General features: G+C 36.5%; 1 protein-coding gene across 3 annotated transcripts in view; it reads left to right on the forward strand.

Annotated features, from left to right (window-relative positions):
• Nucleotides 1-15,447, forward strand: part of RPTOR (regulatory associated protein of MTOR complex 1) — a 376,730-nt gene that overhangs the window by 34,678 nt on the left and 326,605 nt on the right. For all 3 annotated transcript variants that reach the window (XM_026701786.2, XM_026701785.2, XM_087924955.1), the window contains exon 3: nt 12,903-12,985. In XM_026701786.2, the coding sequence (XP_026557571.1) occupies nt 12,903-12,985 (83 nt within the window). The remainder of the gene's footprint in view (nt 1-12,902; nt 12,986-15,447) is intronic.

Consider the following 15,447-nt stretch of genomic DNA (forward strand, 5'->3'; position numbering starts at 1 on the left):
CCATTTGTAACTTTCTAAAATGAAAGTTTCGCTGTTTATTCCATTATTTTTAACTCCGTAAACTTGAACAGTTAGTCCTTGACTTATGACCATAATTGATTCTGGAATTATGGACATAAGCCATGCTGATTGTTAAGTGGGTTGCCATGTGACACTGTCCAATTTTACAAACTTTTGGGGGGGGTAATTAAGTGAATCACCATGGTCATTAAATGAACAGGCAATTATTAAGCAAAACCATTGTTGAGGTAATTCCCCGTTAGGAGAATGAGCGCATACAGGGAGACGTAGTGAGAGTGGTGAAGAATAATACACAAACAGCACACAGGTACACTGTACAGTAAATGTAGGTTTTTACTTCCAATAAACATTTAAGCATATTCCAAGATAAGCAGTCCAAGTTATTCACAGGTAAGCAGTCAGTTTTCTGTTCAGGGATAATCCAAATATCAAAGTCCAGTATCAAAAACACTTCAGTAACAGACTTACATCAATGATCAGTAACAGTCATTTAGGAGGAACGGCAACTCTCTCCAACAGAAAAAATAGAGAGACTCACTGTGACTTCTTCTGAGACTAAACAACCCATGTTTCTGGCTCCATCTTATGGCCATTTGCGGAACCACACCGAATTACAGATTTAGTATTCTCTTAAAGGCATAGTATTAAAATATCTATCCTAGTTTATATATTTCCAACCCAAATAACTGTTAGGTGACTTACATTCCTAACATTCTCCCCTTTTAGGTAGGACAATATATACAACCTTACATTCTAAGTCCATAATCCTCGCAGCAAGCCTTATGCCTTATAGAGCCTTGGGCCTTTGTAAAATGATCTGCTATATTGTTTTCTGACATACAGTATTCTAGCTTAATCATCTTACTTTGCACACATTGTCTCACATTTAAATATCTTAAATCTGTGTGTGTATTATTCTTCACTACTCTCATTATGTCTCCCTGTGTGCTCTCATTCTCCTAATGGGGAATTACCTCAACAACCATTGTCCATAAGGGAAGTTTTTTTTACTGGAAACTGTAAGTAGATGTTGGTTTCTAGCAAAAAAATATCATAAAACCAGGTCATGGTGAATAGACATAAAAACAGGCTGGTAATCGAGTACCGCAAAGGGTAGCCCCAGGGAGGTCCATTGTACCTTCAATGGTTGCTAATCAATTGTAAGTCAAGGACTACCTGTATTTAAAATTTCTCTTTCTAAAGATCAGAATTGTAAAATGTTTCAGTCTAAAAGTTCCTAACAGTTGAAAAGCAGCTAACAATTAGTTTCTGAAAGTGATGAGTAAAGGAAATACGCAAACCCAATGTCCTTTCAAAGGCACTGCCCCTGCTTTTAGCACGATGGATGTTGACTATTCTCTTATCTCCCAGAACTTGTGCCTTGGGAGCAGCAGCTATCTGAAATACTTATGGACAAGCACAAAACCTCTTCCTATCCAAAGAGGAATTTATCAAAGAACCAGTCTACTTACCAGCTCTTCATACTGCCATAGTTGTCAGTTCTGTTTTTAGTGGAGCTGTTTTTCTGTCCTCCATTCCTTCCCTGGAAGTTTCTTACAGTGGCAGATAATTAAAAAATGCTTAATAAATCCATAAGTAGTGTCTTAATAACATTAAGCCAGTTTGCGGTAGTGATTAAGGTGCTGGCCTAGAAACCAGGAGTCTGTGAGTTCTAGTCCTGTTTTAGGCATGTAAATCAAGTGGGTGGCTTTGGGCCAGTAACTCACTCTAAGCCCAACCTACCTCACAGGGTTGTGGTGGGGAAAATAGGAGGAGGAAGAAGTATTAGATATTTTTGCTGCCTTCAGTTATTCATAAAGTAATAAAGGTAGGATTAAAATTCTAATTAATAAAATTTCTTTCTTAGGCCTCAATGTATGGTTTCTGAAAACAGTACTTGAGGCTAAAAAGAAGAATGTGATTTTGGTCAGTTAATTTTATCAGATGGGAGAAAAAGTCTCATCTCTTTCTAAATGCTATTATATCATTCAAAGTTGATTTATTTCATTGTATTTTTCAGTATGACTAATGTTGCTTAGGGAAATGTTATGTGCTTCATTGGCTTTAATAAGATAAAGTATTTTAACAGTATGAACAAAATGCTACATCAAGCCAATGCAGTATTTTAATAAATACAAGTTACTTATTTAAAAAAATACAGCAGCACAGAGGCTTTCCTGTTGCCATTGTCTGGATATTTTTGTCTTAGTAGCCTTATTTATTTGTTTGTTTGTTTGTTTGTTTATTTATATTTGCTTTATTTATATTTGCTTTATTTTCTTAGCCCATAAAGTTACTGCAGCATCAAATTTAATGCAGTAGCTAAGAGGACTTAGCTTAGATTTAAAGGATTTAAAAAGTAACTTTGGCATTTACTGCAAAGATGTTAATAATGGCTTATAATTTGATGCATGTTTGTTCAGCTTTGCGGCAGTAACTATAGATTTCTCCTTGCTTTTAAGAATTCAGTCTAAATCCCACAAACACATTTTTAAAAATAACAGTGGAGTAACTCCGGTGGTTGGAGAATTTTAATAACCTTCATTTTAATTTTATAGAAATCAGTGCTCTAAGATGCAGTTGCAATGACTCTTGTCTTTCCCCTTGACTTAGCATGCTGATCACCTCTTCCTAGAGTTTTGTATTGCAATATTTCTCAATCTTCACTTGTTTGCTCAGTGTGCCATGTAGGTAGCAGATAACCAGCTCAATAATGTTGCTCTGCACAATTTTTCATTGTCCAAGAGGATATGAACATGTTTTGCACCAGCTGGCTGCTGTTTGCTAGCCAAACAAAAGAATGCTAGAAAAATGTCAAATTCCTTCTGTAGTCGTTTTGCTGTGAAAGCAAAAATAGTTTAAGTGTCCATCACATCTGCAGTCCAAAAGCCAATGGCAGGAGGAGCAGTAAGGTGTGATGTTACTTCATTCCATGCTGTCTGTGCTCCAGAATTTTCATCATGTAAAATAAGAAGAGAAAGAAAGGCAGGGGTTTTGCAACAAAGGTACACTGGTGTTGAAGCCCCTCCCTCCCTTTTTACAGTTACTACTCTGAGTGATGTTTATTTTAGATAACATTTTAACAACTGTGGTAGAAAAAAAAACGTAAGCCATCAGAGAATACTGCTGAGAAACATTGACATGTTTAGGTCTTCCTCCTTCACCATTGAGGCTTTCTTTCTGTAGTGGAAGGCCACCTCTGTGTGATGTTGGGAATCTCTTCTTACATTTTTTTTTTTTTTTGCTCTCTGTCTGTGTGTACGTGTGCCTTCGTGTGTTGTATGTGCAGAAGCAAGACTGGTATGGATTATATTCTAATCTCTTTGTTTCTCTAATATGTCCCAGACAGTGGGAAACAAGCATTAGTCTTGGAGCTGGCAGAATTATTTTTTCTTCCATTGAAGCCATTGAAGTGAAAGGGAAATAAATAAAATATAAATTCTCAGCAAAAAGATAAAAAAGTCACTTCTTGACTCCCATTTTGAATGTCCCAGTCTGGGGATTAGGGATTTAGAGAAATAGTGGCTTCTCTTTGCAGTATCTACTCTCTGCCAGTGGATTCTGTATTGTGCTCTTGGTCTCTATTTCACTGGCTTGTCCTTAAATTTATCCTTTCTGGAATTAAAATTAAAATATATAGTTACGTCCTAATGAGGAGATGCAATATACAGTTCTGTTTCCTCTACACAGGTTGCCAAGCAGTAGTGTGTCTCCTGATTTTCCTCCAGGCAAAAGCTGTTGTTACTATAATATTTCCTTTACATTTTACAGAAAAAAAGACCCATCTTTTATTTGGGGTTGCTTTATGACCAAACGTGAAATGTCACAATAATAGGGTAGAAAATGTCATTAAGAAGGATGTATGCCCTCTAGTATTCTGAACCAGAAAGTTTTTAATGGTATTAGAAATGTGTTGAATATCAATGTAATTCAATAGAAATTTTTGTTTTTATACAGCCTGTAATGGAAGCTGTGTATCAGTCTTAAGGCAAGCAACACAGAAAGGTTTTCCAGAGGTTTTGGAGATAGGCTAACTAAACCAAAGGTAGACTTGACTCTTTTCCTTTCAATAGAATTAAAATTCCACAGTGCATCAAAAATCATTCAGACATATAATCATAGACACAGAAGTGACAGCAAATCTCCATCCTGCCTAGGAACCTTATCTGTCAAGGTATATAATAGTGGTTGTGTAAAAAAAAACACATGCAAGGAGAACTAGAATAAATGCAATGCATTTTTCCTTTACTACAGTAAAATAAATACTGAAATATGGAAGAAAACCTATTAGTGATAAGCATTTATTCAAAATTAGCCATTTCACTACATTTTGGAGGATATTGTACTTGGGTTTCCATTGTCAATAAAAAGGTCCCTCACAATCACAACCTTTTTAAAAAGAACAGTTGCATGATTATTGTACATGTTAAAATATACTTATATCCAGTATTTTAAATTATATCATTGTGAGAAGAGTCACATCTCTTATATATATATATATATATATATATATATATATATATATATATATATATATATGTGTGTGTGTGTGTGTGTGTGTGTGTGTGTGTGTGTGTGTGTGTATGTGTTTTCTTAGGTTTTCATGGTACTTACATGTATGGCATTTAGCTTTGTTCGGATATTTTCCCACGTCGTTGTAGTTGTGCTTTTAAAGTTGTAGAGCGTTTGGCAGAATCTCATCTGCCATCATCAGGCTTCTGTATAGAAGTCTGATGATGGCAGATGAGATTCTGCCGAAACGTTGCTACAACTTTAAAAGCACAACTACAATGACGTGGGAAAATACCCGAACAAAGCTGAATGCCATACATATGTATATGTATATGCATATGTATAGAATTTGCTCTCTTTCTCCTCGTCCTTCATCAATGATGCATTGTTGCAACTTTTGAACTCTTAACTGAATATATTCTTGCTATGGTTAGGATTGCAAAAATAAAGCCATTAGTCAGAAAACATTTATTTATTAACACACCACTTTGAAGTTTCCATGCCAATATATTTTAATTTAAATATAGTAATAGATTCAGTTATGCTGTATATTTACTAGTGATCAATTCATACAGTGTATTTTAAATGAGTATTCTATGCATATGTGAACTGCCAATTTCCTATAAATAGAAACTGTATCCTCCCTCTAAAACACCAGTAGGTTACTCTAACTCAGGGGTGTCCAAACTTTTTGCAAAGAGAACTAGATTTGGTGAGGTGAAAATGTGTGGGGGCCAACCATTCAACCTGACGTTCGCTGGAAAAACGCTGGCCGGTGGGGATGAATTATAGGCTGAGCCAGTAGGGAGAAGAGGCTGTAGGCTGCTCGAAATTTGAAAACGGGCCGCAATTGGTCCCCAGGCCGGACTTTGGACATGCCTGTTCTAACTAATATTCCCTCTCTCTATATCGCAAATGTGCTTTTTCAAGAGGCAACTGAACTTTCTGTTTTTTTCTTTGAAAACTATTTGCTTCTCATCCAAGAAGCTTCTTCAGCTCTCTCTATATGCATATGCATATTTATCTCTTAGACGTGTGCAGTACTTTATATTTAAAGGAAAAAATACACTGTGGAATGCATATGTGTGCTTATAATACTTACTAGCAACTCTTTATATCAAGCACGTTATTTTCTCAGATTTGTATTGCCTTTTGAATCTGAACCGCTGCATAGCACTGTTGTTTAACAACAATTTTGTGTCTATTAAGGTGTGTGTGTGAGAGAATCTGTCTGTCTGTCTGTCTAGTTTTCTTAGAGCAAATATTTGGCTTCCATTGTCAAATTAGCCAATTAACAAACAGCATATATAGTGTTACAGAATGTGAAAAGTAATGGCTATAATACAAACCTCATATGCCCAAAACTGTTGATTTGACCTGAACTCAACTATACTTAAAAATTGCAAAACTTTAAAAGCTGGAATTACAAAGGAAATCATTTTTTTAAATCATTTCACTAACATTTGTTTGTGTTCTCTGGCTAATCTCTTCCATTTAACTGTTTGACTACAAATCTTTCCTGATATGTTTATTCAACATAACAATTTGTTCTGCATGTTTTCTGAACATTTTGGTAGACCAGAAAATAGCCATGAAAGAACATCCAAGTTGTTAAGCAATTAAAAATTGTGCTCATTAATCACTGTAAGATTACATGGACAGTCACCTTGATCTCAATTTTTAATGATAACCTGAAGAAAGCCAAAAAAAAAAAAAAAAAAAAAGGTAGATTCAAAGTAATCCAGCTCTGTGATATGGAGCTATTGTTTAAGTCATTTTCAGATTCGGCGACTTCCATGGCCTTAAGATGGATTGTTGCTTCTGTGATCTCTTTTGACTATCTCTATTTGTTAGAACTGAATAGAATTTCTTTGGTAGCCTTATTTGCATGAACTGAATAGAGAAAGGAAGCACTAAGCCCATGACGGCAAACCTATGGCACGCGTGCCACAGGTGGCACGTGGAGGCCTTTGTGCAGGTATGCAAACCTGCATACTTACCTGCACTGCGCATGTGCGCACCTCCCAGGTGATTTTCAGCCTGTTTGAGGCTATTTTCACTCTCCCGGAGGCTCGAGGGAAGGCTCTGCAGCCTCGGAAGGCCGAAAAACAGGCCTTCCAGAAATATTGGAAGTGCCGAAATTGGCCTGTTTTCAGCCTCCTGAGGCTGCAGAGGTTTCTCTCAAGCCTCTGGGAGGGCGAGAACGGACTCCCCCAAGCTCCAGAGGCCCTCCGGAGGCTGAAAACATTCACTTCCGGTATTTTTGGAAGGCCTGTTTTTCAGCCTCCCGAGACTGCAGAGCCTTTTATCGAGCCTCCGGGAGGGCGAAAACTGCCTCAAACAGGTTGAAAATCACCTGGGAGGCAAGTGCATGTGCAGTGAAGTTGAGGGGACAGGGCAGGGTTGTTGCGTGTGCATGCACAGGGGGGTGCATTGTATTTTGGCACACCACAACAAAAAGGTTCACCATCACTGCACTAGGCTAATAGCAGATATTTGTGATATTGAAAATTGTTAATAGTACTTTAACACTCTGAACAGGGAAAGGTGTCTGCTCCATTTTCTTTGTTCCTTTTACCTAGAGCTATTGCTATAGCTTCTCCAGTCAATACTAAATTTATCCCTTTTTTGTCTATGGTGTCAGATAGATTCCATTAAAAATACACATTTTTCCTTGACATTTCAAAATACATGATTTTTTTTGGGGGCTGAACTTGCATTGTATCTCATTAATCTCTCTTTGCATGCATTTTTACAAACTTCTCATGGTGCTTCAGGGAAAATTTGGAAAGACTCCAGTTTTTAAACCTTCACTTTGTCAGTACTGTTTTGGAGAAATGTCTTGAACTCTATTCTCAAAGAAAATAAAAGCCTGCTGAGGACAGTAGGGACAAATATGTGAGCTCCTTCTTCATGACTTAGCATACTATTTTGAATATGCAGATAAATATTAGCTTTTCTACCTTTCTATTTGTGTTAAATGTGTTCATGTTGGCTTTGTGTGCTAAGCACAACCCTCTTCTCTCCTTTTGATTACTAGATTGAATGATTATGTGCCATCAAATCACTATTTATTCTTAGTCACAAGATAAATAGATTTTTTTTTCATGAGGATGTGTCCCTAACCTAGTCTTTCAGGTCTCCCAACTATGTATTCATTGTATCGATTGTTTCTGTAACCGAACCAATCCACATCTATGAAGATTCTTAGTCATCCAGGTGCTTTTTCAAAAGGCAACTGGACTTTGTTTTTTCTTGGAGACTTTTTACTTCTTATCCAAGAAGCTTCTTCAGTTCTGACTGAATGGTGGAGGATGGAAGGATTTACAATCTTTACAGTTATCTGGTCATTAGTGCTCTTTCTGAGAGTGGTTGAGGCCACTTGGAGGTTTAACTATGCCTTCAGGGTCATCTGAATAGTGCAAATGGGTGTGGAAGCTTTTTGGAACTTAGAGCTGAAAAGACTGTTATAAACAGGAGATAGGTGGTGGTGTTTCCCTTTATATTCTCACGAGTCTTCTCCAATACCAGAGTTCAAAAGCATCAATACTCTTCTCATCCTGCTTCTTCAAAGTCTAGTTTAATTCTATGGAATGTCACAGGGAATACCATGGCTTGCAGAATTCTAACCTTTGTAGGTATAAATACATCATGGTATTTGAATGCTTTTTCTAAGACCTTCAGGTACAAATGCTAGTCACTGGCATATTTTTTGACTACAAGTTCCTTTATTGTTGATGGTTGATCCTCAAAAGCAGAAACTATCCACCATTTCAATATTATATCATCAAGTTTAAGGCCAGTTGTTCTACCTGTTATCATTAGTTTGATCTCTTTATATTTAAATTTAGTCTCATTTTTTCTCTATTCTCCTTTAATTCCATTACTATAGCTTGCAGATCCTTTGCAGTTTCAGCTATCAAAGTAATGTTATGAGCATAGTGCAAGTTGTTCATATTTCTTCCTCCATTTATAAAACCATCCTCGTCTTCTTTCAACCTGGCTTCTCTTAATAATATATTCAGCATATAGATTGAGTAAATAATGGAAGAGCCTATAACCTTTTGTCAATCCTTTGCCAACACAGAACCAATCTGTTTTACTGTGTACTGTGGCTTCATGACTTTTATATTGTCATGAGGACAATGAGATATTCTGGGATATTTCCATTTTTCTCAGCAATCTCCACAGCTTGATATGGTTGACACAATCAAATAATCAATGAAGCACATAAATTTCCCCTTCTTTTACAGGATTCTTAACTCCATAAAGAACTATTCCTCTTGCATAGTTACTGTTAGGTTTAAAGGCATAAGTGAAACAGCAGATTTTCCTACGGTTTGCAGTAACAAAGGTTAGGAGGGATTATGGTTTTTTTTTAATTCAAGGCACCATGCAGCATCACCTAAAATGACTTGCTGCCAAATCAGATTGGCATATGTTAACCTCCTCCTTGTTTTTATTTAGTATATTACAATTAGACAAAATCAGCAGCCTTGACTGTCATGGACCAGGGCTGTATTCCCTCTTCCTCAGGAAAAAGGTTCCAGAGATCATTGCATTGAAGTTGATGTATTTCTGTGATCAATAGGCATTATTTTTGAGTAGATCAAAACTCTTTAGACAAAGGACAGAGTTCCGGTTTGCAAGGCTTCGGCGGCGGCAGGAATCCGCAATTGTGCGCAGTTCCTGCTGCGCTCACCGCTGGAGTGCCCCCGATCCAGCTGGATTTGGGGGTTGATAGTCACCTCATAGAGGTGACTGAAGATAGGGGAGACCCAGCAGGGGTCCGGGGGAATTGCAACCCCCCTCCTCAGCTGGCTTTACTCCCTTTTCCAAAAGCGGTGGAGCGGCGGTCAGCAATGGCCGCCACAAAGAATCTTTCACCCGGACAAGAAAGTGCAGGAGGAAGCTGAGAAAGTGAAAGTTTTTGGCTGAACCGGGATAACAAATAACATCTAGAGAGTGGAGATTAAGAGGGTGGAGATTAAGAGTCGGGGAGGTAAAAAGGCCAGATTGGAGAAGAGAGGAAGGGAAAAAGGGAAGAGAAGTTATAAAGGTTTGAAACAAGGTATAAAGAACAGGATTTTTTTCAGAGATAATGGGTAAAAACATAATTAAAAAAGAGATTCTGCAAAAGTACATAAGTGTATTGTTCTATTTGTATTTGAAACAATGTTAGAAAACTGGAACACTATAAAATATTAAAGGGAATGTGTAAAATGCTTAAGACTTAATGATAGAGTTTAATCTGCTATGGATTATTGTTTTAACTATATTATAAACTTATCATTTTTTTATTTTAAAATGTAGTATGTAGCTTTAGAATGTGCTAAGCAGAATCAGAACGAAAATTATATATTATTTTAAGTGTTAAATTTAGGGGAAAGATATAAAGGCGTCATACTTCAGTCAGTGATTACAGGAGAAATATTGTGTTAATGAGAAAAGAAAAATAGATAATTGAAACAGAACGGACAAAAGATATAAGCATAATGATTTAAATTGAGATGAAATAAATAAAATAGAATTAAGAGAGTGAAAAGAGGGGAGAAACCATATAGATAATATAGAATGGTAAATAAGATATGAAATGGTATATAAAGTGAGCATGAACTTGATTTATGTCTGTACCAAAAGATGTAACCCGGGACTAAGCCGCTTTCCAAAAAGAAGTTTTATGTTTTGTGTTTTGTGTTTTGTTTGTGTATGTTTGTTTATTGAAAATTAATAAAATTTCTTTTAAAAAACACAAAAAACTCTTTAGACAAAGGAAGAGTTCATGGAAGTGGAAATAAAAACTTAAGTCTGTGATGGCAAGGTGTGGTGGCACACAAAGCCCTCTCTGTAGCACACGTGCCATTGCCAGCTGCTTTTCTGCCAGCTGGTATTCGTGGGTGCCGGAGCACTGGAAAATGGCCTAAAAATGCCCCAAAACAGGCCGTTTTTCAGGCCGTTTTCAGGCCGTTTTCATTGGCCCGCAAACCAGCCCAAAACTAGCCTGAAACAGCCAAAAAACAAGCATGCGTGTGCTGACCAGCTGGTCTTTGGGTTTCTGGTGCTCTGGCATGCGCACATGCATGCACGTTCTGGTTTGGGTACTCAGTGCTGAAAAGGTTCACCATCACTTGGCTAGAATGCAGTACTGCAGGCTACTTCTGCTGACTGCTGGCTGACTACAATTTGGTGGTTCAAATCTCACCAGGCTCAAGTAAAGTTCTTAGGGTTGTAAAGCATTGTGAAGCGGTATATAAGTCTAAGTGCTCTTGCTCTTGCTATTAATAGATTACAATTATCAGCTAAACCTACTTCTTGCCTAATTTACAGAAATACAAACAAGATTTTTGACTGTTATACAACTTAAATTCAAAAATTACAACCAGAACAAATATCTCCAACAGGGATTATAGTAGTATAGGTACTCTGACAGCAATTAGCACCCGGATTGCATCACTAAAGGAAACTATAGGAAAGTGAATTGTAGAAATAAGAAATATAGACATTAATTTAGGGAAATAAAATCATTGGAAGACCATGCATGGTCGTCCCCCGTCTCTCCCCCCCCCTCGCCCCCATTCTATGATTTTATTTGCTATGGTTTTAAAATATTTTCTCAAAAACTAAAGTATGGATAATTTTTCATGAGAAGATTTTTTCTTTCTTGCAAATTGTATTGATTTCAACACAATTTACCCTGATACCAGATTCCATTATTGTACTGCAGTAGCAGCCTTGATTATATCTGACCATAGGCTTCTCCATAGACTTCTGTTTCAATGAAATATGAGAAAAATAGAACAAGAGATTGCTTTGCGTTTTGTATCTTTTGGCATATTTGGATTAGGCCAGAAAAGCATTACATATTTACAAATATTACCTTCCACTCTTTGTTCCTTTAAGAAATAGATTGACCACACAGAAAAAACCTTAATATTGTGCCTGTCAGAATTGCCATGTTCTGACATTATAATACTAAATATTTGAAATAAAAATATTAACTTTCTATTCTAGAATTCTACATGATTTTTAAATGGTCCAATGAACCAAAGATATTCCAAATGTCTGTTTTTGTTAATTTATAGCCCAAATTAGAACCATATTTGAAATGGTGTTAAATATTTATTTTGTCTCCTTCATGTTTGATTTTTTTTTTTAACAAATAAAGGTGTGCAGGGCACTGTCCTGGATTAAGAGAAACATAATTTAACTTTTTGCCCTTGTGTGAAATTAATTTAGAGGACAAAAACTGAAATGGCTTTCTTTCTAATCTCAGTTTTGGGATTGTTGCATTTTTCCAGGAATATCAGTCCCATTAAGTAGCCCAGATCAAGAAACCAACTCGATAAAAATGCTAAATCTATTTTTATTGAGATTGGCTATAAAAACAGAATTATGCAAGTCTGATTAAAGTTCTTACAGGTCAGTGAATCAGCAAGGCATTTGCCTGAATTGCTTCCAAATATTATCTCATTGCTCTAGACCAAGGATGTCAAACTTGCGATGATACATTGTCATCATGTGAAGTATCGTAACTTTTTCCACCTTGGCTAAACCAGGGGTGGGCGTAGCCAGGGCTTGATGCATCTGGCCCGTGGGCCATCAGTTTGACAGCCCTACTCTAGACTTAAAAAATGTTTCAGTCCCTTTTGCTTAGGTAGTTGTTTTTGCATATTTCTGCCAGTGCTATTTTACTTACACTCTATAAGGAGGAACAAATTACAGTTCTGATTTTAGATTCTGATTCGTTTGTTTATTAATGTCAGAAGTATCACAATGAAAATAAGGCATACTGTATAACATAAAATACAATACAAGATTAAAATATGTGCAAATTCAACAGATCTTGCCCAGAAACTAGCAACATTCATTGTGTTCTGTCGCGCTGTCACGAGGTCCACAAGTGTACACTGATTGGGGAACAGAACAGGTATACATACAGTATGTGTTGTTTGCATGTCACCACAATAGCAAACAATAGAAGCAACCGGATGGCCTCATTTGTTCAGAGTGTCTCTGGATCTTGTTGTACCTGTGCAAGTCTATTCAATAATTTCCATACTTCCCAGTTTTTGTCAGACCCAGGTGCCACTCCTCCATTGGTTCCATCCAGTGTTGGTTCTTTGTACTTTCCATAGAGCCATAGCATACCGTAGATTCTGCTGTTTCCCTGTAATTGACTTGATTGCTGTGGGAAAACACTTGGATCTCTGGGAACAATATTTTTGCAGAAGAAATATGCATTTTCTATGGTTGCACTTTGCTACAACAGGAGAAATAATATGCTACATGGATTTTGTTTGCATATAGAACTGATTTCAGTGTATTTTACATGCTTGTCCAAAATCTGATGGGTCTTTTATGTGTCTTAGATCCACTGTCAATGGGGCCACAGAAAGCTCTAGAAACCATTGGTGCAAATTTGCAAAAACAGTATGAAAATTGGCAACCAAGGGTAAGTACCTTTTTGCCTTCTTGTAAGATAAGCCTCCCCCCCCCTCAAAATCTGTGTTTACTTCTGGTAAACTAATAATATTAATGCTAGAAAATATTTCACTTGAAATATTGGATACATACTGTGTGATCTTTTATATATTGTATTAGGCAAAATTCAGAGCTTTTCTATGTGTTCATGTGGATAGAATATTATAGGTTCTCAAAAATGATTAGGCTTCAACTAGACTAGCACTCCAGAAAGAGAAGAGTCATTTTTACAGCCAAAAATTTCTACATTGATGGTTGTGTGATGTAGTGTTATAGTTATCAAGTAGTTAGCAAGGAAAATTAGCAAGGCAATTAATTCCAGTAGATAGAACTCTTTTCTGCATCATTGGCTTTTGATGTATATGCACAGGTTTTATAGTCAGATAATACTACTTATGACTATTTTTTGGGTCTGTTGCGTCAGACTTTAGATTTATGATGTAGTAGTCACTAAAAGCTGAGATCATATTGGCTTCTATCCACATGAGTGGTATTGAACAATTCTGTAGCGGAAGCAAAGTCACCCCTTTTCTGGATGTATTTTAGCCAAGGATGGACTGTCAGTTTTTAGGAATGCTTTAATTTGAATTCTTGTACATAGAGAAGTTTGTTTTCATCAGGAGGATCATAGTAATAGTTGGAGAGAAATTGATGGCTTCAGTCACTGAATTTCTAAAATTTAATCTTGAAGGTTCAGGGGCTCTGCTGATTATGTAGAGTTTGCTAGAATAGAGGTGACATTCATGAGAGCCAAAAGTTCTTTATTTTCTGATAAGGCTTGATTTTTATGCCATTTTATTTTAAATTAAAAATATCTATTTCTCATTATCTCCAGCAATTGTACAGGGAATATGATGTTATGGTAACAAGCAGCCCACTAGATTTGCATAGTGGGACAATACCAACTCACAACAAAGACTGCATCCCAGGTCATCATTTTATGTTCTTTGGGCAGAACTTCATTCTTTTTTTGTGTTATGCCATCAGTTTACAGAGAACATTTTTGCAATTCTGCAAACTTTTTCAGAGAGCACTCCTCAATTTCATTTGTCTTAACATGAGCATTTCATTCTTTTCTTAAAATCTTATTTGTTCAAATTATTTTAAAATTGGAGTCCAAGCTGAATTTAAGCTTAATTTAAATGTCCGAATTCTTTAAATGTATATTTGCTGAACTCTATTTCTTTCAAAGACAAAGTATCAACAGTTTTAACATTCCCACTTATTCCCCTTCCTCAAGAAAGTAAAAGATAGTATGGGAAAGGGGACACAAGAGAACTAAAAAAATGGGATGGAAGATTATTCTTGTTCCATTTTGGGGAAATTGGAAAGTTGATCAAAATTTGGAAATGGGAAACGGCACAAGCCAGTCTCTACTTTCTAATATTACTTTATTTCATAGTAATAAAGTTCAAAGTGATTTGAACTAATTGTGCATAAAATATGTATTGTTTGCTTACAGAAATCAGGATCAAATTCTACTGGATTCTTTTTTTAAAAATTCTCAGAATTGAACTAGATGTATTAATAAAAGAAGAATGGATTTTTCATCTTTCTCTTGCTGTTCTCCCACCTGTCTTTATTTCTGTCCAGATGCCACAGATGACATAATAGTTATTTAAAATAACATTTCAAGTGCAGAGCTTGAAAATATGATCTCTATAGCTCTCTTTGGTGTTAGATCATTGATTCCATTAACAGAAACTTCTACAGCTGCATGAAAGACCACGATGGTTTTGATGAGTAAATTTGTAATGATGCCACATTGTTACATTTATTGATGAGCCACGCCATTCAAATATCTGTACTGTGTGCATTCCAGAGTCCTCCTGTTTTCAGCATTACGATGCATAATGAATCCTCGGAAAACTGCCTATTGACTCACTGATGTAAGGTTTAATGCAATATGTAGACCTTAACAGTATAGTAAACTCTTGGGACCCAAGTCAAACAAAGCAGTCTCTTTGCTGTTTTAATAACATAGCCCATGGAACTGGGGGAAGGGGATTCAGGGAGGAGGTTCTGATAGCAGCATGTACTTTATGTGGGTGAGCAGACTTTGGGCTGCTTTGTATAATTTGCACAGAACATGAGGCAATATTCTGTGTACAAGATGTTTTGTGTGCATTGGTTCATAGCACTAAATCACTGTCCTGTGAAGCATTGCAAAGCTGAACACATGCCATTTTATTGCACTCTGCTAGCTTTTACGTTTTTCTGCAGTAATAAAGAGAAATCGTTGGGCTATCCACAGTAAAACAATAGGAGAATGATTGAATTTCCTAGATCTTTGCTCTAAAAGACATACTTTTTTTCTTCCTTGTCTTTCTTTCCCCTCTCCCCTATCCCAAGCTTGCTGTAGATGGTCAGGGAAGCAAATGACAGATTATTGAAACAGAGTAGGAAACAGTGACTGAAAATGTCTCATTAAGA

This window comes from Pseudonaja textilis, chromosome 2 (assembly GCF_049901715.1).
Source record: "Pseudonaja textilis isolate UNSWEBS1 chromosome 2, rPseTex1.2, whole genome shotgun sequence".
Classification (NCBI taxonomy): domain Eukaryota; kingdom Metazoa; phylum Chordata; class Lepidosauria; order Squamata; family Elapidae; genus Pseudonaja; species Pseudonaja textilis.